General features: G+C 38.0%; 1 protein-coding gene across 1 annotated transcript in view; it reads left to right on the top strand.

Moving 5' to 3' along the window:
• Positions 1–3,688: 3,688 nt before the first annotated feature.
• Positions 3,689–23,898, top strand: part of ZC3H6 (zinc finger CCCH-type containing 6) — a 64,741-nt gene continuing 44,531 nt past the window's right edge. Inside the window, exon 1 of the mRNA XM_028122460.2 lies at positions 3,689–4,104. Within this exon, the coding sequence (XP_027978261.1) occupies positions 4,073–4,104 (32 nt within the window). The 5' untranslated portion in view covers positions 3,689–4,072. The remainder of the gene's footprint in view (positions 4,105–23,898) is intronic.

Raw genomic sequence — 23,898 nt, forward strand, 5'->3', positions numbered from 1 at the left:
ACTCAGGCGTTTGGACCCAGCAATGGTAGAAATGAGGCTGGATCCAAAATTTACAAACACAGGCAAGGCTTTGTTATAGGGGCAACAGCTGCAGCTGAAGGGAGACACAGTCATGACAAAGGAGTCAGACTGGCTTCTGAACAATAACCAGGGAAACTTTTAAAGAGGCTGAGGCGGGAAAAGAGTGATGTTTAAGCATGTAGGGGCAGGGAATGCCAGGAAATTGGGGGCATAGGCTCAGTTGACAAAATATGCTTCTTCATATATCATATGTTTCATTTGCATGTTGTCTCCACCTCTGGGTATGTGTTTTAGCATAATAAGGGGAAAAGTCAGTGAAAGGTAAATTTGCTACCTGTTTTATCTCAGACTAGTCTGAACCTGGTCTAGGCTTGTTCCTTGACTAGTGCTTTGCTCTGCAAGAAAAAGCGGTAACAGCCTACAGGTTGCTCTGCAAGAGAAGTTATTACTTCTCATACATATGGAATATTAATGTTTTTACTAAATAACATGATTTATTTTTCTTTTAACTTTTATTAATAATTTATTATTATTTAATAATTGGGTAGGTAGAGTCCCAGGTGCATTGGGGCTTGTTCCCAAGGTCCCTGTCTCATTTATGGTTTGTTTTTTTTTAAGATTTTATTTATTTGAGAGAGAGAGCACAGAGGGAGAGAAAGAGACAGGGAGAAGCAGACTCCCCGCTGAGCAGAGAGCCCAACGCGGGACTTGATCCCAGGACCCTGAGATCATGACCTGAGCCAAAGGCAGCCGCTTAACTGCCTGAACCACCCAGGTGCCTCTCATTTATGTTTTATGTTTTATTTTTTTTTAAGATTTTATTTATTGATTTGAGAGAGAGTGAATGAGAGAGAGGGGAGGGTCAGAGGGAGAAGCAGACTCCCTGCTGAGCAGGGAGCCCAATGCGGGACTTGATCCCGGGACCCCAGGATCATGAACTGAGCCAAAGGCAGTCGCTTAACCAACTGAGCCACCCAGGTGTCCCCCTCATTTATGTTTTAAACCACAAAGTTTTGGGATAATTTGCTATGTAGCAATAGATAAGATGCCCCTATCATTATAAAGCAGCTGGCCTAAACATAGAATTATCATATGACCCAGCAATTCTACTCCTAGGTATATACCCCAAAGAATTGAAAACTGGAATTGAAACAGGTATGTGCATACTCCTATTCATTGCAGCATTATTCACAAGAGCCGATAGGTGGAAACATCCCAAGTATTGGATAAATCAAATGTATGTACATACAATGGAATATTATTCAGCCATAGAAAGGAATAAATTCAGACACATGCTACAACACGATGAACCTTGAAAACAGTACGCTAAGTGAAATAAGCCGGGCTCAAAAACATAAATACTGTATTTCCGCTTATATGAGGTATTTAGAATGGGCAAATCAGAGAGACAGATTAGAGGCTTTCAGTGCTGGGAAAGGGGGAAATGGGAGTTACTGCTTGATGGTTACAGTTTCTGTTAGGGGTAGTGAAAAAGTTTGGAAGCAGACAGTGATCCTTGCACAGCAGGGTGAATGTAGTTAATGCCACTGAATTGTCACTTCAAAATGATTAAAATGGCAAATTTTGTATCATATATAGTTTACCACACACAAAAAAGCAACTGACATAAGATGGAGGAATGGTCTTTTGAGTACCAGTTTCAGTACTAGCTAGATGCAAAGTACATGTTTTGTGGACATATGCTATAAATCAGCAATCAATAATATGGTGCTGTTTCTCCCTTAGCCAGAATTTATGGACCTGGGAATCAAACCATGGAAATGAGAGTGAACCCTTCCTTTATTAGCCCTGTGATACCCTAGTAAGTCTTCCCTTTTTTTTTTAAATTTTTACTTCTAATCCCCAAAACTTCGAGTTCTGATTGTCAAGAGCAGAGTTTTTCAACCTCAGCATTTTGACATTTTGGGCTGAGTAATTGACATTCCTGTGCTTAATAGGATGTTTTAGCAGCATCCCTGGCCTCTCCCCACTAGATCCCCTGTTGACACCTTTATATTTGTGTGCATTAAGGGTGGGAATGATAGTCAAAGATAAACAAAGCCAGACATTAAAGTAGCAAAAACAGATTTTATTCAGAAACTATTGACTGAAGGTAAAGGGTTGAACTCCATTCAGATTGTGTAGAGGTGACTGGGTGTTTTAAAGGGAGAATGAAATAACACATAATTCAGTTTACATGAAATGTTCAAAAAGGCTAATCTACAGAGACAAGAAAGTAGATTATCAGTTGCCTGAGGCATGGGTGGCAAGACAGGATTAATTATAAATAGGCACTTAGGGGGATGGAATGTTCTGAAACTGAATGTTGGTGATGGCTGCATTACTTGGCAAATTTACTAAAAGTCATTAAATTGTACACTTAAAATGTGTAAATTTTCAGGTATATGCTTTTATATCAATAAAGCTATTTTTTAAAAAATTAAGGGAGGGGGCACCTGGGTGGCTGAGTCGTTAAGTGTGGGAGAATGAGAAGTGGGCTATCTGATTAGCTACAGTAAGACCTAATTAAGTAATATAGTTAAAATAGACAAAGACCTAGAGATTCTAATCTAACTCCAAATGCTAATTATTGTTACTCCAGACAAAATAGATCTGCTTTTCGAAAGTTTAGTACTGTATTATGTCGAAATGTGGCAAGTGCCTGCAGGATTGTCTATAGATCAGTGTGCAGGTCTTGTCAGTGGCTGCATTCAACTTTTAAAAAAAGTGCGATTTCTTTACCAATGTACATATCTAATTTTTTAATTTTTAAATTTAATTTACTAATTGCCATTGCTTCTGAATGCACTGCATTTATGCATTGGTCAAATGCATTCACTACCACAAAGTTAGATATCTGATTTACCATCAAGTTCATCATTTCATTACAAAACAAGGAACTTTTCGTCCTAAGTTAATTTACTGAATAGGCAAAAACATTGATTTGTCGTTAAAAAATTATTGCCAAAGGTCAGGTTCATAAGTATAAAGACATGCGGTGGCTAGTTTTTATTTATAAAATATTCGTGTATATTTTACATATGGAATATTAATGTTTTTACTAAATAACATTTTTCTTTTAACTTTATTAATAATTTATAATTAAATAATTGGGTAGGTAAATTTAATATTGACTATCAGAAAAAGCCACATGCCAACCTATTGTCTTCAGAACGCGATTATGAGCACTAGACATTACAAAAAGAGGCGCTACCTTATAGGACATTTTCCCATTATTTAAAAGACCGAGGTGATTTTTTTCAAAGGCTCTACACCGCGTGTTGTTATCACCCCACCCCTCATAACCAGGCTGCAGAATGGCTTTGGGGGCCCGTGTTAGGGTGCGTCTTGAACCCCTCCGCCCGTTTCCCAGTGGGCCAGCACGAGCAGGGCCTTGAGGCGCGGATCAACAGCATGGGGCTCCCATACCTCCTCCCCCGCCCGGTGTTACCGAGGCGCCGCCCGGCCCCGCCAGCTGGCTGCCGCCTCCGCCGCTTCACGGAGAAGAATGCGGACCCGCCCCTTGGGGTGATTGACGGGCTGCCTCCTCCAATGGCCAACGCGCTCGGCCCCGGCGGGCCGGGCAAGGGCCGCGGCTCGCGGAGGAATCTCTCCTGCCCTTTAGTCCCGGGCTAGGTGTTGCGGCAGGCGCCATTTTATCGAGCAGCCTGTCTCGGGTGCCGCCATGTTGGTGAGGAGAAATCACCGTTACGGCCAGTGTCCAAATCCCCGCGTCGCTGCACGCCGCCCGCCCGCCCGCTCCCAAGCCTCAGCCACCGGCGGCGAATAGAGACTAAAGCGGCAGCGCCGGCAGCGCGGGGCCGTTGCCCAGTGTTTGCAGTTAGAGCCCCATCTCTCTGGCGTGGTTGTTAATAGACTGGAAAGTCTGTGTCTGTGTCGCTCACTAGTAACCGTGAGTTTTTACCACTTCGTCACCTCTCGGCGGCGGCCGGGAGCAGGTACCCGCAGGCGGCGCAGGGGTCCTCCCCGCGCCCCGCCGCCGCCGGCCTCGCAGACCTGTCCTCCAGCCCCGCCCCGTTCTTGACCAAACATGACAGACTCTGAACATGCAGGGCACGACAGGTCGGGAACCCTTCTTGTCTGTCTTTCTGTCGGATGAGAGGAGGGGTCTTGGGGCGGCGGGAGCGGGCCGGGGCCGCGCGCCTCCTGCATGACTTAGACGTCTCTGTGTGGCTCCATCAGTTCCATGACGTGCGCCCTTATGTAAAGCCCAGGCTGGCGGCCGCGGGGGAGGTCGGCTCGGCCGCGCCCGCCTCCCCGCGCCGGGGTCCTTTCCGGCCGGCCCCGCCCCCGGCCGGCACGTGCGAGCCCCCCGCCCCCGGGCGGCTCCGTCTGCCGCTCGGTCTGAGCCCGGCGCCTCCCGCGTGCTGGCTCGGTGCTGCGGTCCAGCCTGGGCGGAAACGAAGCCTCTCGCAGCCCAGGGTCCGCCGTGCGCTTCCAGATGGGACCAGCCCGGAATTTTTAATAGCTGGTGTTCTATTTGACTACTGCCCTAGCACACGCCTAAAAATAAACTTTTTTTTTTAAAGGAAAATTTTAAACAACCCCCCAAGGCCATGTATTTATAGTCTTACTCCTCAGAATTTGAAAGAGTTTCAAATTAAAAATGTTAACACAAAAGACTGAGGCTATGCAGACCTTAGTGTAGCACAGCTTTCTCCTGAAGTAAAAACTCCATGGTGATTATCCCCTCTAACTGCATTTTCTAAATACTGTATATAATTCGAACACTTAACGGAGATTCTGAGGTTTTATTTTTGCTTTAGGGGCACATTCTTGGTTCCTTTTAGTGCTTTGGGGGTATTTTCATATTTTAAAAAGTGCAAATAGCATACTTAAGTTTTGGTTAGCTTTTAAACTTACATTGCGATCTACCTTGATTGTAAAAACAAAAAGGGCTTTAGTTCATTAAATTACTGCAATAAAATCTGTTGCATCTGATTCTTACTTAGAATATTTAAAAATATGGAACCTGGCAATTACTTATTTGTAAATAGAAGTACTCAAAAGTATACATTGTACTCTAAACTAGATACAAATTGCCTAAGTTTTACCTCTGGAGTAATGTGATATGCTTCTGATGAAGCATTCCACACGCTTTTTTTTTTTTTTCACCCCAAGCAGAAATAACAAACATCACTGAAATTTGAAATATCTAAACATTTGGCAACCTAGAGAGTGATAAAAATATTTCAGCAACTTTGATATCCTAGTGATGAAAGTAGATCACCAGAAGACAAATTAAACATACAGTAATTTTTAGAAAGTAAAAAACACTCTTAAAAATTACGGCAATATAAGCTTGCACTTGACATATTTTTCATGATTATTTTACGTTATTTTGTCACTAAAATGACAGAATTCTTGGAATGGGTTAACTATATTTTGAGAAATTACCCATTCTGAATTTCCCACTCTGAGTATCTGTGGACAAACCAATGACTGGGTTTTGCTAATGCAGCCTAAAGTTCATTGTTTTGTATGAAAGAAGGAAACGTGTTCTCTGTTCAGAAAGCAGCTTCAATATGTAGAATTATGTATTCTATGTAATGAAGAAACTTTGTCACCAAATTCAGGTATTGAAATAACTTTGCCAGTTAGGAACTGTGATGCCCGACTTTAAAAAGAATTTGGAATTTTAAAATATTGAATTAGAAGTTAAAATTTTAAAGAAGTTTTTGTAAGATTTATTAACAGCTTAGTAGTAACTAAAGATTAAATAATAGTGATATTTAGTCTTTTTGTTTTATATTAGGATTAAGAAAATATTTACTAGCAATTATTGAAACAAAAAGGTAAGCTTCATTTTAATTTTTTCAGTTGTTAAATGACAGTATTCTTTTGAGGCAAGAAGATGGTTTAACTTTCTCAAACATTTATTTTGTCAACCTATATGGATTAATAAACAACTACATCAAAAAACAAAGTGGATTGGAGTCAGGAAATGGTCTAGCTACAGCTTTACTAACACTTAGCTTTGTGAACTTGAGCAAGCCTAGTTTCTTTATTGATAAGAGGGTTCACAAGAACTTTTCAAGTTCTTAAAAGGTCAGTGTTTTTCAGCCTCCTTTGGGAAGCTTTTTAAAAAGTGTTGATTTCATTTCTATCAGACTGAGCTTCAGCCTGGGTTTAAAAAATTTTTTAAAGCTCCTCAGGTAATTCTAATATGTGCCAGATTGAGAACCACTGTACTAGATTAATGTTTTACAATCTTAGCTAATCATCAAAATCACTTTAAGGAATAAAGATTTTTGTCTTGCCCAGAGCAACTGAATCAGAATCTCTAGGGGAGGATTGTGGTAATCTATTTTTAATAGCCTGCCCAGGTGATTCTTAAGAAATGTGGGGAAAAGTGGACTAGTCTGTGGAATCCCAAAATATTTGGTGCTTCCATATTATAGCTATTCTATACTTTAATACAAGTTTCCATGAATTATTGGAGAAGATATATGAATTCCGGTATTTGGAGCTAGGCATTGTTTCGAGGATATCCTTCTTCTAACGTTTTTGAAAGTTAAGGCATATTGTGAGTACAAGGGAAAAAGTTGAATATGTGATTTTTATTTACAACTGCTTTATGCAAATTAAAATATTACGATTATAATTTACATCAGAATGAGATTTTAAATGGAAATTCACAGAAGGTGCAATTTTTTTTCTTTTAAAAAATGGTAGTTTCTTGCACATGTTTTATATGGTGAACATTTTGCACAAGATTTGTTTGCCAAATGAGGTTGCTTTTTTAAAAAATACTGATTTGATGTACTTTTCTTTAAATATTTTCATGCCTGGAGTGAAAACACGGTATTTTTATACGTGTTACTAGTGTAACAATACGCATAAATTTGTGGATATATAGAATATTAGTAGAGGCCTTCTGCATAGGATCTGAGAAATCAAGAATGGGGGGAGAAGGAGTTGGGGGGAAGCCAAAGGGAGATAAAATTCTTGTCTTTTCATTCAGTTCTTCCCTTTCATCCAGTTCTCTTAGGGACAACTTCAGCCACCTACCTTTATATTTCATTGGATGTTGACCCAGTTAAAACAATACACAAACAACTTTTTTTTTAATTTGATTTCATATGGATTTTTTTTTTAGATTTTATTTATTTATTCATGAGAGACAGTGAGAGAAGAGAGAGAGAGAGAGAGAGAGAGGCAGAGGGAGAAGCAGGCTCCCAAGGAGCAGGGAGCCCGATGCGGGACTCAATCCCAAGACCCTGGGATCATGACCTGAGCCGAAGGCAGACGCTTAACCATCTGAGCCACCCAGGCGCCCCTACACAAACAACTTTTAAAGGCTAAATACTATGAGTCCCTGTTTGGACACGTACAGTAGAGTAGGAAAGATAAATATATACCTAAGTAACTATTATATAATTTTCTGAACTATGCTAAAAATGACAAGTTTTATAGGATCTGTACTGGGAAAAATGATAATTTTAACACGAGTAATATAAGAGCTTGTGATTCTGAGAGTCTTTAATTGATAAGAGCTATGTATAATAGTTTCTTTTGGGAAGAGGTTATTCTTTGCCCATTAGGAACAACCTTGCTACCTTCTTTCCCTCCTCTCCCCCACTTTCCTTCCTCATGTAAAACAAGAACAAAACTCCCAACTCGTCAGAATTATAGTAGTTTATATTTTTTCTCTGCTCTTGTCCCCCCACACATAATGATTAAAACATTGCTAAGAGACAACACTGGAGAATCTGCAGGGATTGATGATAGAGACGAAGATTACACTTTCCATTTGTAACAGGGTTTTCATTGATTCTTACATTAATCCCATGAGGTAGTATTACAGTGCTCAGTAACTTGTTTACGAGATCCCACAGATAGAAGCTAGATAGAGCCTAGGTATGCAAACTTCTGCCTGTAGTATTATTTTTCCTCTTCATTATCTTTGTATGGGGATGGAATACAATAAGTTCTAGCTTTTACTTTCTAAATTGTTGGGGACTGTAATGTGATACAACTAAGAAATCCCTGCATTCCCAGTAAAACTTGGGTTTTGATCCTGGTTTTTCCTCTTAGTTAATATTTTTCTATTTTACATGATTATTTTTCTTATTTGTGAAATAAGGTAGTTGAACTAAGTGATATTCATTCTCCCTTCCTACTTTAGTTAAAGTCAGTAATTTTAATTAAAAAAATTGCAAATGCCTTATTTCATGTTAGAGTTCACTTAATGTTCTATAAAATACCTGGTTTGTAAATTAATATGTATCCTTGAGCAAATGCCCCCCCCACTAAGCTACTAATTATTTTTAATTGTGATAAAATACACATGTAAAATTTACATCTTAACCATTTGTAAGGGGACAGTTGAGTAGTGTTAAGTACCTTCACATTGTTGTACAACCAATCTTCGGAGCTCTTTCATCTTGCAAAACATAAGTTCTATCATTAGTTTATTTTCTCCTGAATCTACTAATTTATTGTTAAAGCTATCAAAATGAGCTTTTCTTTAGCAAATGTAAACTCAAGTTATATGTCACATTCAGGTTTGATGTTGGAAAGCACTTTGGCTCTTAGACATTTTTCTTTTCCTAGCCCTTCATAAACAAACTATTTCATTTACTTTTAAATTTTAATTGATTAAATTTTCATTCAACAGATTTCTGTGCCAAGTATATAGTGTTAAGCACTGGGGAAACAAATTTGAATACAATATCACTGAACTTGCTCTCTGGGATCTTATAATGTAGGAGAAACAGGCTGGTAAATACATAGTTATAGCACTAGTCCTATAATAAAGGTATAAATTGATTGCCATAGTGGCATAGATGGGGGCTTCAGGGAGGCATCATGGAATTGCTACATCTGAAGGATGAGTAAAAGTTTGGCCAAAACTGAGTGTTGCTGGAGTGGTGGGGGATGGGAGGGATGGGGTGGCCGGGTGATAGACATTGGGTAGGGTATGTGCTATGGTGAGCGCTGTGAATTGTGCAAGACTGTTGAATCACAGATCTGTACTTCTGAAACAAATAATGCAACATATGTTAAGAAAAAAGAAAAAGAAGAAGATAGCAGGAGGGGAAGAATGAAGGGAAGTAAGTCAGAGGGGGAGATGAACCATGAGAGACGATGGACTCTGAAAAACAAACTGAGGGTTCTAGAGGGGAGGAGGGTGGGGGGATGGGTTAGCCTGGTGATGGGTATTAAAGAGGGCACATTCTACGTGGAGCACTGGGTGTTATGCACAAACAATGAATCATGGAACACTACATCAAAAACTAATGATGTAATATATGATGATTAACATAACAATAAAAATTAAAAACAAAACAAAAAGTTTGGCCAAGCAGAGTCAAATATCTGAAAAGCATGAAGAAGCGAACTGGCATGGTGGGTTCAGAGATGATAAAAATGTTAGTATGTGAAGTGTGTACAAAATATTTTGGGGAATGAGGAAAAGTCTTCATTGAATTAGGAATCTGACCCTGAATGATGTAAAGAGCTCATCAAAGTCATTTTTTTTAAGTTTGCTTATTTATTTATTTATTTATTTAAGTAATCTCTGTACCCAACGTGGGGCTCAAACTCACGATCATGCCATTTTTTGACATGATACCTAGGGGCTAGGACGAGGCAGACTACAGAAAGGGAGAGCAGTAGAAGGAAGGCAATTTAGGGAACTTTCACTAATTTTCATTAAATATTAGGTACCTAATATTTAATATATATTGTTTTGGACTTGGGGAAGGCAGCAGTAAAGAAAAAAACCCTTTACCTAATGGAGCTTACATGTTCTTTGGAGAAAGAGACAATAAACATGAAAAACAAATGTGTTCAATGCTGATAAAGTAGAAAGGGAGGTGGGGTATCCTATGGGTATAGGGAGGGTATTTCCATTTTAAATAGGTGTTTAGGGAAACATTCAACTGAAAAGGTAACATTTGAGTAAGCCCTGGAATAAGAGGGCAGTCCAGGCCCAGTATGTCTGGGGGAAAAGCATTTTAGATAAAGGGAACAGAAGGTGAAAAAAGCCTAGAACCCGGAATGAGCCTAGTGTAATTGAGAAAAGATCAAGGGAGCAGTGTGGCTAGAGAAAACAGTGAGCAAGGGGGAGAGAAGTAAGAGATGAAGTTAGATGGGCAATAGCGGCGATTGTGTAGGGCCTTGTAAAGCCATTTTAAAGAACTTGGGTTTCACTCTGAGTGGTAAAGGAGCCACTGGAGGATTTGAACAGAGGAGGAGCAAGGTCATGCTGTGGTAAAGGAATGGTAAAAAGAAGTTGCTTATGGTAATATAAATGACAAGTGATGATGGTTTTAGGTCAGTGAGGAGAAAATGGTTGGATTTTGGATATGGTTTGGAGATAGAACCAATAGGATTTGCTGATGGATATGGCATATGAAAGAAAGGAATGAGTCAGAGCTACTGTAAAAGACTAGAAATTGGGTAATGAGGACCTGATCAAAAGCATTGGCAATAAGAAAGCAGACAAAAGGCAAAATTCATGAGATATTTCTTAGAGTTGATAGAACTGGGGATAAAGATCTGAGAGTTTTTAGCAAAGATGTTAGTCAAAATGATGAGATCACCCAGGTATGTGTAGTAGACAGTAAGGAAGACAGAAGTTTTCTGGAAGCCAAGGGAGGAGAAAGTTTCAAAGAAGGGATGATCACAGAGCAGATAAAGGAAAGGGTTGGAAGTTGGCCACAGGATATCCTAAATTAGGGCCGTTAAAAGCATGAATGAAAGAGTGCTTCAGGGCTTGCAAGCAGCTGGCCTTTACACCTAAAATCTGTCCACATCATAGTTTGCCTGATAGGATGTTTAAAAATATTTGCGTTTGAATGCCGTTAGACTTGACTTGTGTTCTTTATCCCCTACAGTCTTTTCACTGATAATTTCTTTGCAAACAGCACCTGAGGTCTGCTCATTAGGTGACTTGCCTGATCATGTAGGCATTTGAATTTGTGGCCCTTTGTTATACGACGAAGTCAGGTTTTCACCTGGACAGGCGGGTGATCTGGTTTCCAAAAAAATCTCACAGAGATGGGTGGCCTTGAATTTACCAGGTCAAGCCTCCAGTCAGTCTAGGGCTCTCCCAATATTCTTTTGTGCATGAGTGCCCCCAGTGGCCTTGCTTCAGTTTTTCAGATTCAGAAAAAGATCAACCTCTGAGCTGATCAGATGTGAAGATGTTAATTCATGCTAAAAAGTAGTAACAGTGGCTAACATTTACATGGTGCTGTTTTAAGTGCTTTACGTGAATTATTGCATTTAATCTTTATGACAGCCCTACACAGCAGCCCTCATTTTACAAATGAGGAAACAGACACTAAGAGATTGATGAATTTCCCAAGGTCGCAGAGTACGTCAGTGGGAATCCAAGTAATCTGATTCTAGAGCCTGCATTTTTATCCGAGGATAGACATCCCTAACACAAGAGAATGTGTGTGTGTGTGTGTGTGTGTGTGTGTATGTATGTATGTGTATCAGAATACCAATTCAGTCATGTAAAATGAGGATTAGGTATTTGCATCAGGGAGGGTATTCTCTCCATGTAGAATGTTATATGGAAAACCAAATTATCAAAAATTGCCTAATGAACAGGAGCATGGGATTAGAATGAGGGAGTTGATTGTAAATGACTGGAATTTTAAATGGCGTCAGGCTCTGATAAAGTGATATGTCCATCTTCATAATGTATCTGCCAAGCAGTTACTTGCATCGACCTTACAGAATATCCCCTCTCCTGGGCAGTGCTTACATGGGCACTGGTCACATTTGTCTCTCTACCTTTCCTTCTTCATCATTTCTATTGCTAATCAGCCCTCCTTTCTGATAGGTACATTTCTTTTCATTGCATGTTAATATCTTTAAATTTAGTTAGTCATCTTTTACTTGGTCATGTGTATCTGACTTCCTCATCTTATTCATCTTATTTTGATTTTATGGTTGAACTTTCTGAGGTGATACTGTTCTGAGGAGATATTATTTCTAGTGTCTTTTTTGAGGTGTTTGGGTCCATTGCTTGACTGCTGATGCCATGTACCAACCCAGATAGCTGTCGTTGGATGACCTTTGCAAAAGCCGTTTCAGCAGATTATTATTACTCTTGGCAAAGAACAACCTTCCTCTAGTGTAAAATAGCTTTATATTTATTTTCTTTTGCCTTTTTTTTTTTTTTTGCCTTTTTTTTGAGCTCCACACCCACTTCCACTGGGTGTGGAGCCCAGTGCGGGGCTTGAACTCATAACCCAGAGACCAAGATCTGAGATGAGATGGAGTCATACACTTAACCAACTAAGCCACCCAGGCACCCCATGCTTTGCTTTGTTTTTTTTTTTTTTTTTTTTATAACATAGAAATATTTTGTTATTTTTTTTAAAGATTTTATTTATTTATTTGAGAGAGAGAGAGAGAGAATGAGAGATAGAGAGCACGAGAGGGAAGAGGGTCAGAGGGAGAAGCAGACTCCCCACTGAGCGGGGAGCCCGATGCGGGACTCGATCCCAGGACTCCAGGATCGTGACCTGAGCCGAAGGCAGTCGCTTAACCAACTGAGCCACCCAGGCACCCTTTGCTTTGTTTTTAATGTGAGTTCATGGCTTAACATTACTACTTCCAATGAAGTTTTAAATTTAAACTTCCAAGGAGTGTTTAAAATTATGTTTTATGTAAGCAAACAAAAATGGAAGTGAATAATGCATTTATGTAAGAAATTCATACATACTTTGGCTGTATATACATATCGTACCAAACATACACTTAAAAAAAATATTATAGATATCCAAGTGTGAAAAGCAACATTTGACCAAATCTTAGACTAAAGTTAATATCCTTATCGTGGATTAAATTTCTGGAATATGTGAATAAATCTGAAATATCCCTCAAGTTATTATAATTTATTATTAGAAATTTTAGTGGTCTATTTTTAAAAATAGGACATTCCAGTGAAATAATAATTTCTCAACAATAATTTCAGCTTTCATAAATCATACCCACATTTTTGAGTGGTAAATAACCAAAGCAAGTCCCAAGGAGTGTTTAAAGGGAATCCTAAGTTAATTATCATTAAAATTATAAAACCATGTAAAAATCATTAACAGTGTATTTATAAAAGTGATAGAACAAAAGAACCTAGATTTAGAACTCGTGATACTCAATTTTTTACATATATTGCTATTTATAATTCACGTACTTTAATTCATTTGATTCATGTAGACAGAACAGATATCAATATCTTCACTTTATAGTTGAGGAAACAGATTTAGAGGGTAAATAACTAATTACCACAGTCTGCGTCTCATAGCATTTGATATCATACTCTTTCCTTTGCCACCGTTGCCTCATGATGGTAGTAAATCTGACACCAGATGCTGGATTGGGGTATTGGATCCATAAAAGGGTTTGGGTTTTTTTTCTTTCTTTCTTTCTTTCTTTTTTTAAGATTTTATTTATTTGACAGAGACACAGAGAGAGAGGGAACACAAGCAGGGGGAGTGGGAGAGGGAGAAGCAGGCTTCCCGCCGAGCAGGGAGCCTGTTGCAGGGCTCAGTCCCAGGACCCTGCGATCATGACCTGAGCTGAAGGCAGACGCTTAAAAACTGAGCCACCCAGGCACCCCAGGGTTTTTTTTTTTTTCTTTTAGATATTACTTGATCCCAGGCAATTTCAGCCTACTTTATTATAAATTCATCTTATATGACAGTTTTTCTAAGTCCTAAAACATTAAAAATTGAATGTATAAAGAATACTAATTTCACATATTTTTAAAAGAGTATGAAATCAGTTAAATCTAGCTACGTCTGCACATTATGGAAAACAAGAATTCTTCTATTGTATATGGGTTTTAACCTATTAAGAGAATTTATTGAAGATGCATAGAGATCAAAAGAGTCAACATTTTTGCTTGAATTTTTCTTGGTGACTGGCAGTTGACAATAAAATATTAGATCACTGGTTCTTGTGTGTGGGGTTTGAGTTCTTTACAAAGGCTACTCTTTGGCTCATAAAGGAGCTTGTGGGTTGATTTCTACATCCTTGGCATACATAGGAGTCTATTTTAAAATTATGTTTTATGTAAGCAAACAAAAATGGAAGTGAATAATGCATTTATGTAAGAAATTCATACATACTTTGGCTGTATATACATATCGTACCAAACATACACTTAAAAAAAATATTATAGATATCCAAGTGTGAAAACCAACATTTGACCAAATCTTAGACTAAAGTTAATATCCTCATCGTGGATTAAATTTCTGGAATATGTGAATAAATCTGAAATATCCCTCAAGTTATTATAATTTATTATTAGAAATTTTAGTGGTCTATTTTTAAAAATAGGACATTCCAGTGAAATAATTTCTCAACACTGCCTATTGCTAAATTACTGCTATAATTGCTACAGTGCACATTATAGGTACTGAATAGAGGGTCACTTTCAACTGAGATTAGTGGAACACAAGATAGTTGGGGGAGCTTTTTTTTCCTCTAACATTTTCCTTTATAATTTTTTTTTAAATATCTGGAGGAAAGATGATTGATTACGTTACACATAACTTTAGAGTCTTTTTTCTCATGAAATTTGGAGGTAGCAAAGCTAACGTTCTGTTTTTAATTTGTCCACAAAAGATGTGAATTCTCAAATACGATTTTTTCTTGAAAGATTCATGAGATTAAATAATTAAAAATATTCTTTAGAAGTTATTCTGTTCAGTGTTATGAATGTTAGAGTGCCAAATGAATAAAGTTAGAATCATGACATAATTTCTATTTTTCTGTTTTGTATTTTTTTTTTTTTTTAAGATTTTATTTATTTAACAGAGCAAGAGAGCACAAGCAGGGGGAGCAGTAGAAGGACAGGGAGAAGCAGGCTCCCTGCCAAGCAGGGAGCCCTGTGCGGGGCTCGATCCCAAGACCCTGGGATCATGACCTGAGCCGAAGGCAGATGCTTAACCATCTTAGCCACCGAGGTGCCCCTGTTTTGTATTTTTCATTTAAATTTTTGTAATCATTTGTCAGCTCAAACAGTGTATAATATTCTTAAAATCAATAGCTAAATTACTCTCTCAATATTATTACTCCGGTTTTCTACTTGGCTATTTGAGGATTGTTAGTTTTTTTTTTTTTTAAGATTTTATTTATTTATTTGACAGAGAGAGACACAGTGAGAGAGGGAACACAAGCAGGGGGAGTGGGAGAGGGAGAAGCAGGCTCCCTGCTGAGCAGGGAGCCCGATGCGGGGCTCGATCCCAGGACCCTGAGATCATGACCTGAGCCGAAGGGCAGACGCTTAACCAACTGAGCCACCCAGGCACCCCTAGTTTCTTTTGTACATAAAATGGTTTTCATAATCATTGCACATTTTTCTCTTACATTAATGTACATTTGTACTTCATCTAATTGATAAAATTTCAATATATAAAGCACACAGGGAAATTCTTGTTGTAAGTTATACCTAAAATACTGTCTTAATCTGAAAATGGATATTCAGTTACTAATAGTAAATCCAGATGACATGCCTTTTTTAATATATATGACCTGTTACACTGATTAGATATAAAATAGTAACTAACCTAAGGATCATGTAATTTCCAGTCATGTCATACTCAGGGATGCAGAAATGGCTTGAAGCAGGCCAAGGCCGAATGGAGAAACATGCTTTAGCTGGATACTGAGGCCAAAGCCTAATTTTGGCATGTCTTTTAAAACACTCCCCGAAACCTTGAGCCCTGGTACCTCAGATTGTAGGTAATATGATAGCAAGTAATTTGGCATATTGGAAACTTTTAACAGACCAAGTGGGATTTTTTTTTTTAAAGATTTTATTTATTTATTTGAGAGAGAGAGAATGAGAGATAGCATGAGAGGGAAGAGGGTCAGAGGGAGAAGCAGACTCCCCGCTGAGCAGGGAGCCCGATGTGGGACTCGATCCCGGGACTCCAGGATCATGACCTGAGCTGAAGGCAGTCGCTTAACCAACTGAGCCACCCAGGCGCCCCCAAGTGGGATTTTTTGAATATTACTGTGTCGTAGGCAATTTTACCCAGTTCACTATACATTCATCCAACAAAACTTTTTCAACTTTTGTTCTGATGTCATGACACCTAGAAGATTATTTTCTAGCTTTCAAATTCTGTTTACTTTATTTGCTGAGATTTGTTTCTATTGAGTTTCTAGTTTCTCCAGCCTGTACTGGAGAGCCTAAGTCAAGAGGATAAATTGAAAGGGAATGAAAGTAAATGAATTTTAGCTTAGTGAGATAATGAAGATAGTAAGTGAAATATAAAAAATAATTTTAAAAATGTAGTCTCAAAAAAACCTATGGCAAGCTAATACACAATGTTGTTTTATTCCCGTAATATTCTGTCTCTGCTTACGGCATAAAGGATGTTTGAGGAGTAATATGATTTTCTTTCATGATGTCAAACATACAAGCTCAAGGATATATTTAAAAATTCTTCATTTCCCTAGATTAATATACAGCAATGCCTTTTCCATCTGGCACTGGGCAGGGAATTTAGCATCAATAGATAGTTTATTAGCAGAAACTAATTTTATTATAAATATTTTCAAAGGATCTCTTTGTAAATAAAATATGTGGCATACTTTCCCCTCTTACTAACTAGACAATTACTGATTTATCTTTTTCTTAATTACTTTGGATCATCATGAATATCTATTGTCACCATAATCACTATGAACCCTAGGTATTATACTCCATCTTGTTTTTTCCTGTGTCCAGGAGACTTTGGAAATATGGGAGGCTTTCACGCAGACTGATTAAGCTAAGTATTGCTTAGTGATAGGCTAAAGGAGAAAAAGCCTCAGGAACGGACTCCAGATTTGGTCTACCACAGTTTCGTTTCTGCTTTTACTTGTTTGAAATAATTTTTCATTGTTATTCTCTGAAGGAAAATAAATTTCCCCCTGGAATCCATGCTTTTGGGATTTGTAACCTTCCCCAATTTCTATGAAAGTATCTGTCATCTTCCATACCCATTCTATTAAAATGCATGTATTTCAGGTAAATCACAAGAGAAAAGGAAACCAGTTGAGGGCTATCTATTATGAACAGTGCTAAGTAATTATCCAACTTTATCTCACTTAATCCTTAAACAACTTTGTGATGGTAGATTGATTGATCCTATCTGTAGATAAGGAAACTGAATATTAGGGGGCAAGATAATTGGTTTAAGTTAGTAGAGGTAATATATGACTGGGAAGCAGAATCTGAACCCAGATCTTTCTGGCTCTAAAAGCTTTTGTTCTTCTACCTTACTATGATGCCTCTTTAAGTAATCTGTTTAACATGCCACAAGTTTGGTTATTGTTCTTGTTTAACATTACGGCTTTAATTTACAGGTTCAGGTGAGTTCACTTTGCCAGAATCCTGGGTCCTCATTAAATAAGGTGTTTGTTTGATTTTGGTTTGGGTCTTCTTTAACTTTAGGTGAAAATTGCTATTCTGGCAGCCAACTACTTCATTAGTATTTGACTCTCTTTTCTGGATATTGGTGCTTAGCTCCCTTTTGTTTTTATTGAACGGCAAACCTTAGTGATAACATACCAGTTTTCATTACTTGCAGCATTCCTCCCTTTTCTTTGCCTCTTCTGACTTTGATGTGGAGGCTTTCATCCTACGAAACCTGTTAACCTAAACTGCACCACTTTTTTTTCCCCAAGCCACATAAGTGATTTTTTTTAATAGAATTAAACAGTACTTCTCATCAGAAACCCTGGAGGCCAGAAAGCAGTGGGATAATACATATTTCTAAAAATTTTTTATTGAAGTACAGTTGACATACAATGTTAGATTAGTGTACAACATAGTGATTCAACAATTCTATACATTACTCAGTGCTCATCACAATAAGTGCAGTCACCATCTGTCACCATAGAATGTTATTATACATTATTGACTATATGCTCTATGCTGTACTTTTTTATTTCCCCCTGGAATCCATGCTTTTGGGATTTGTAACCTTCCCCAATTTCTATGAAAGTATCTGTCATCTTCCATACCCATTCTATTAAAATGCATGTATTTCAGGTAAATCACAAGAGAAAAGGAAACCAGTTGAGGGCTATCTATTATGAACAGTGCTAAGTAATTATCCAACTTTATCTCACTTAATCCTTAAACAACTTTGTGATGGTAGATTGATTGATCCTATCTGTAGATAAGGAAACTGAATATTAGGGGGCAAGATGATCGACTTATTTATTTTATAACTGGAAGTATAAGTTGTACCTTTTAATCCCCTTCACTTATTTTGCCCTTTCATTTAACCCCCTCCACTCTAGCACTTACCAGTTTTTTCTCCGTATTTATGAATCTGTTTCTGTTTTTTTGTTTGCTTGCTTGTTTTATTTTTTAGATTCTGCATGTAAGTGAAATCATATGGTATTTGTTTTTGTCTGACTTATTTCACTTAGCATAATGCCCTCTATGCCCATCCCTGTTAACACAAGTGGCAACATCTTATTCTCTTTTTAGGGCTGATTAATATTCCAGTGTGTGTGTGTGTGTGTGTGTGTATCTCACATAATATTCCACTGTGTGTATATATATATATATATATATATCTCACATATATTATGTGTAATATTCCAGTGTGTGTGTGTATACATATTTCACATATCACACACACACACACACATATATATATTAGTATATATCATATTTTTTTATTCATCTAGTGATGGACACGTAGGTTGCTTCCACATCTTGTCTATTTTAAATAATGTTGCAATAAACATAGGGGTGCATATATCTTTTCAAATTTTTCTTTTCTTTTTTTTTAAAGATTTTATTTATTTGAGAGAGAGAGAGAGAGCACACGAGAGGGGGGAGGGTCAGAGGGAGAAGCAGACTCCCTGCCGAGCAGGGAGCCCAATGTGGGACTCGATCCTGGGACTCCAGGATCATGACCTGAGCCGAAGGCAGTTACTCAACCAACTGAGCCACCCAGGGACCCTCTTTTCAAATTTTTCTTTGAGTAAATACCCAGTAGTGGAATTACTGGATTGTATTTCTGTATTCAGTTTTTTTGAGGGCCCTACATACTCTTTTCCACAGTGGATGCACCAATTTACATTCCAACTAAACCACCACTAATTTATCAACTTGTCTGGGACCCTGAAATGAACAGGGAAACCCATTTTCCAGCTCTACGTGATTTGATTCTTTTTACTTTTTAAAAAAATCTATACAATAAAAATTTTTGACTAATTTCCTTTGAGCCCCTAAAAAAATACTGTTTAGTAAAAAGAAAACCTTATAGCACCTTATAACTCCAAGTGCCATATTTCAGTCCAACTGATCTAGCCTGGTGGCTGCCATTTCCTTACATACATTAAAATAACTTCTGTGGGGGGCACCTGGGTGGCGCAGTCGGTTAAGCATCTGCCTTTGGCTCTGGTCATGATCCTGGGGTCTGGGATGGAGCCCCACGTCGGGCTCTCTGCTCATTGGGGAACCTGCTTCTCCCTCTCCTCCTGCCTGCCACTCTGCCTACTTGTGCTCTCCTTCTCTGTCTCTCTTTCTCTGTCAAATAAAATCTTTTAAAAAATAAAATAACTTCTGTGGAATTGAAGTAACTCATATTTACTTTTGCATGTGAGAAATGCAACTTTTAGACCTTAACAGTTTCTCTGTATCATCTCTTAAAATACCACTTAAAGGTGTGTTGATGAAGTTTCTTTTTCTCAACATTTTATTATGAAAAGTTACAAATATGCAAAGATGTTGAAAGAAGTTTACAGTAAACAGCCCCATATCCTACCCACCAGTTGGTGAACTTCTTAATCTTCTTTAATTAGCTGCTATTAAGTGGCTTGGCTATTTGCAGTTTCCTCCTAACACCGAATGTGTGTAGCTATTATAGCAACATGGTGAAGAATTAGGGTCTGGAAATCAGACTGAGTTTGGGCTCTAGCTCTGTCATCTACTAGCAGAATCAGTTAAGCTCTTTGTTCCCTTGCTTTACCTGTTTAATGAGGATAACATATCTCATAGGTAACATGAAAATGAAGTGAACTGATTGAACATGTCTGCAGCATAGTAATTATTCAGTAATTGTTAACTATCATATTGTTTTGTTTTTTTTTTTTACCATAAATTTGATTTAAGATGTTCTTGTACTTCAGAAATACTGTTACTTGGGGCACCTGGGTGGCTCAGTTGGTTAAGCGACTGCCTTTGGCTCAGGTCATGATCCTGGAGTCCCGGATCGAGTCCCACATCGGGCTCCCTGCTGAGCAGGGATCTGCTTCTCCCTCTGACCCAACCCCCTCTCATGCGCGCGCTCTCTCTCTCTCTCAAATAAATAAATAAAATCTTAAAAAAAAAAAAAAGAAATACTGTTACTTGATCATAAACACATTTGCTGGAATTGAAGATAACCTTAAATGGTGAAAGAATTAGATAATAAAAAGTGTGGACTAAAAATTGCTGAGAATTATATTTTATTTTATTTTTTGTTTTTTTTAAAGATTTTATTTATTTATTTATTTGACAGATAGAAAGCGAGAGAGGGAACACAAGCAAGGGGAGTGGGAGAGGGAGAAGCAGGCTTCCTGCCGAGCAGGGAGCCCGATGTGGTACTCAATCCCAGAACCCTGGGATCATGACCTGAGCCGAAGGCAGACACTTAACGACTGAGCCACCCAGGCGCCCCTGAGAATTATAAAATATTTGTTAAAGTCACATATCCATAATCCTCTTGAGGGCCCCCAGCTTTTTATAGATTCTGTTCCAGGCAGTATTTTGGCCTTCATGGGGAAAATAACAAAGTTAACTTACCCATTTTTAGAAAAGGAACAGCTAAAGTGGAATTATTTGCGTTTTTTATTTGTTATTTAGATTTGAGAGATTGATTGCAGGACTGCTAAGACAAACTGGCACTCTAGTGAATGATGAATGTTAGTACTTTCTTTAAAGAATAGCCATTAGGGGCGACTGCCTTCAGCTCGGGTCATGATCCTGGAGTCCCAGGATCGAGTCCCTCATGGAGCTCCCTGCTAAGCAGGGAGTCCCTCTGACCCTCCTGCCTCTCATGTGCTCTCTCTCTCTCAAATAAATAAATAAATAATCTTAAAAAAAAAAAGAATAGCCATTAGTTTTATTTATGTTCTCTTTTGTTTTCTGTATTTTGTTGATTTCTGTCCTTATATTTATTATTTCCATTCTTCTCCTGGGTTTACCCATTTCTAAGTTCTTTAGTTGAACATATAGCTCATTTGTTTTTAATCTTTTTATTTCCTGAAAAATGTGTTTAAATAAAAGCATAGATCTCCTAAGGACTCCTTTTCTTTGTTTAGGTCTTTTAATTAATAACTTCATGGTGTACTCTGCACCAAATTTACACTGGGAGGTTCACCAGGAAGTTACATTGCTTGAATTTAGATGTTTCATTATTATGTTACTGATATATTCAGTACCTCCATCAGATCATTATAATGCCTGCTTTGAACGTTTTGAGGCTGAAATGATGGGGATTATGTGCTCCTGTGTTTTGAAGATTAACACATTATTCATTCATATCCTTACTACTTTTAAGAAAAATGTTGACCCTATTCAAAAGAATGACCTCAGGAATAAGGAGGTGACATTTAAAAGGTATAAATCATGGGAATGTTTGTAATATTCATGGAGGATTGCCTGAACGATAATAATCTACTAATTTCTCAATATTAGTAGTTTTCAGCCTTTTTTTTTTTTTTTTGCCTCAACACGGTTGTAGAAAAAACATTCCCATCTGTGATAAAGTGTGTGTCTTTGAGTGAGGAGTGTCAAGTTATCAGGTTCTCCAAATATGTTCCATTCTTCTTTTGGATTTTTGCTTGGTTATTGCAGTGGCGTCCTAACTGCTTTCCTGTGTCTGTTTTATTTCCCCTTTAGGTCTGCTTTTTACTCTCAAAGTTATCTTTCAGAATGGAGATATATCGCTTCCTTTCCTGGAAACACTTCAGTGCTTTCTCATTTATGTTAGAATAAACCCCAAACATGGTCAAAGCTCTGCATGATCTAGAACCACCCATCACTCCAGCGTAATTTTAAACCAGCTTTCCCTTTGTCTTTATAATACAGTGACGTTGGCATTGTCTCAGTTTCTGTCTCAGTTCTTCTACACAGAAGTTTTGCTATCCTATTATCTCTGCCTGCCACAGGTCCCTGCACAACCTTTTATCTCTTAGGCTGGAACTTCTTACCTTAGTTCATTCATGACTTCCTCAGGGAAAGCCTTCCAGACTTCTCTGACAGATGACTTTCTCCTGTTGGGTGCTCTCATAGCTCTGTTTACCTCCCACATTTACTTCTATGATTGTTACTTTATATGTATTTATGTGATTCTTTCATTGGTGTCTATCTCCCCCATCACTAGATTAAAAACTTCTTGAGAGAAGAAACCATGTCTTTCTTGTTTATCATTGTATGCCCACTGAGAAGGTGGTGAATAAATACATGTTAAATGAATGAATGCCTCCCCTTTCTTTTTGGGGAGGACAGAAAATTCTAATATACATAGAGTTTTTGAGAATCTCTGCTCTAGGTGTTGTAGATTTCATCCCCAGATTAAATCAATATCAGAGGATGCCTGGCTGGCTGGCTCAGTTGGTTGAGGGTGTGACTCTTGGTCTTGGGGTTGTAAGTTCAAGCCCCACGCTGGGTGAAGAGATTACTTAAAAAAATAGAATCCTTCTAGAGGGGAGGGGGGTGGGGGGATGGGTTAGCCTGGTGATGGGTATTAAAGAGGGCACATTCTGCGTGGAGCACTGGGGGTTATGCACAAACAATCATGGAACACTACATCAAAAACTAATGATGTATGGTGATTAACATAACAGTAAAAAATTTTAAAAAATCACAGAGGGGAGGGGGCTGGGGGGATGGGTTAGCCGGTGATGGGTATTAAAGAGAGCACGTACTGAATGGAGCACTGGGTGTTATACGCAAACAATGAATCATGGAACACTACATCGAAAACTAATGATGTAATGTATGGTGATTAACATAACATAATAAAAAATTATTAAAAAAACAGAATCCTAAAAAAAAATCAGAACATCGGACAATTGCATACTTGGACAATATTACTTTGTTTCCTTATAAAATTGCTTTTTCACAATTGGATTTTGGCAGCAAGCCCTTGGTTCAAATTGGGGCATGCTTTAGGTGATAAACTATTGCACTGGTTGTATGGACACTATTGAAGGTAGTGTCCATTGTGACAAGTACTGACCATTGTATTAGATAATATTGTCTTTATGAGGACTCGGGGGAGAAATTTCTTTCTGATCTCACTACTAGAAAAAACTATGCCTCTCTTGAGCAACTGGTCTGTTTTTGTCTTGGAAGTACTGTTGTCTTATACCTAATCCTTGTTTCCTGAAGCCAGATTTGCAGCTCACATATAAAAATTAGGGATCTCTGGCATACTCCTGTGTAAATCAATCTTAGTCTTAGCTTCACTTTAATCTTTAGAATTTTAACATATTTTATATATTGATCAATAAAAGCTCTATAAATAGCGTTCAAGGAATAATAAAATTCACCCCAGATTTTTTCTGGAAGCTAAATTAATCCGCTTGCTGGGTAAGAAGTGAGTTTACTCTGTCGCTCCGTGCTGAAAGTGAAAAAGATAGGAAAATAAAAGGTTTATTATATATTAGGAATTCTAGGTTTTATGTTCTGATTGGGTCATTTGGGAACTAGAAATTCTTTTTGATTTTGTTCTGTCACAAAAGCGTAGAGGTTGCTTTATAAAGAGGTCTGAGGTGGGATATGAAAGTGTTAGGTTCAGAAATACAAGATCAGCACTTTTGTTTTTTTCTTTTTAGATCAGCACTTTTATATGCACATGCTGGGAACTTGGTGGAGTTTTATTT

This window comes from Eumetopias jubatus, unplaced genomic scaffold (assembly GCF_037043125.1).
Source record: "Eumetopias jubatus isolate StellerSeaLion01/CBP00866 unplaced genomic scaffold, mEumJub1_p1.0 scaffold_9, whole genome shotgun sequence".
In the NCBI taxonomy this organism is placed as follows: domain Eukaryota; kingdom Metazoa; phylum Chordata; class Mammalia; order Carnivora; family Otariidae; genus Eumetopias; species Eumetopias jubatus.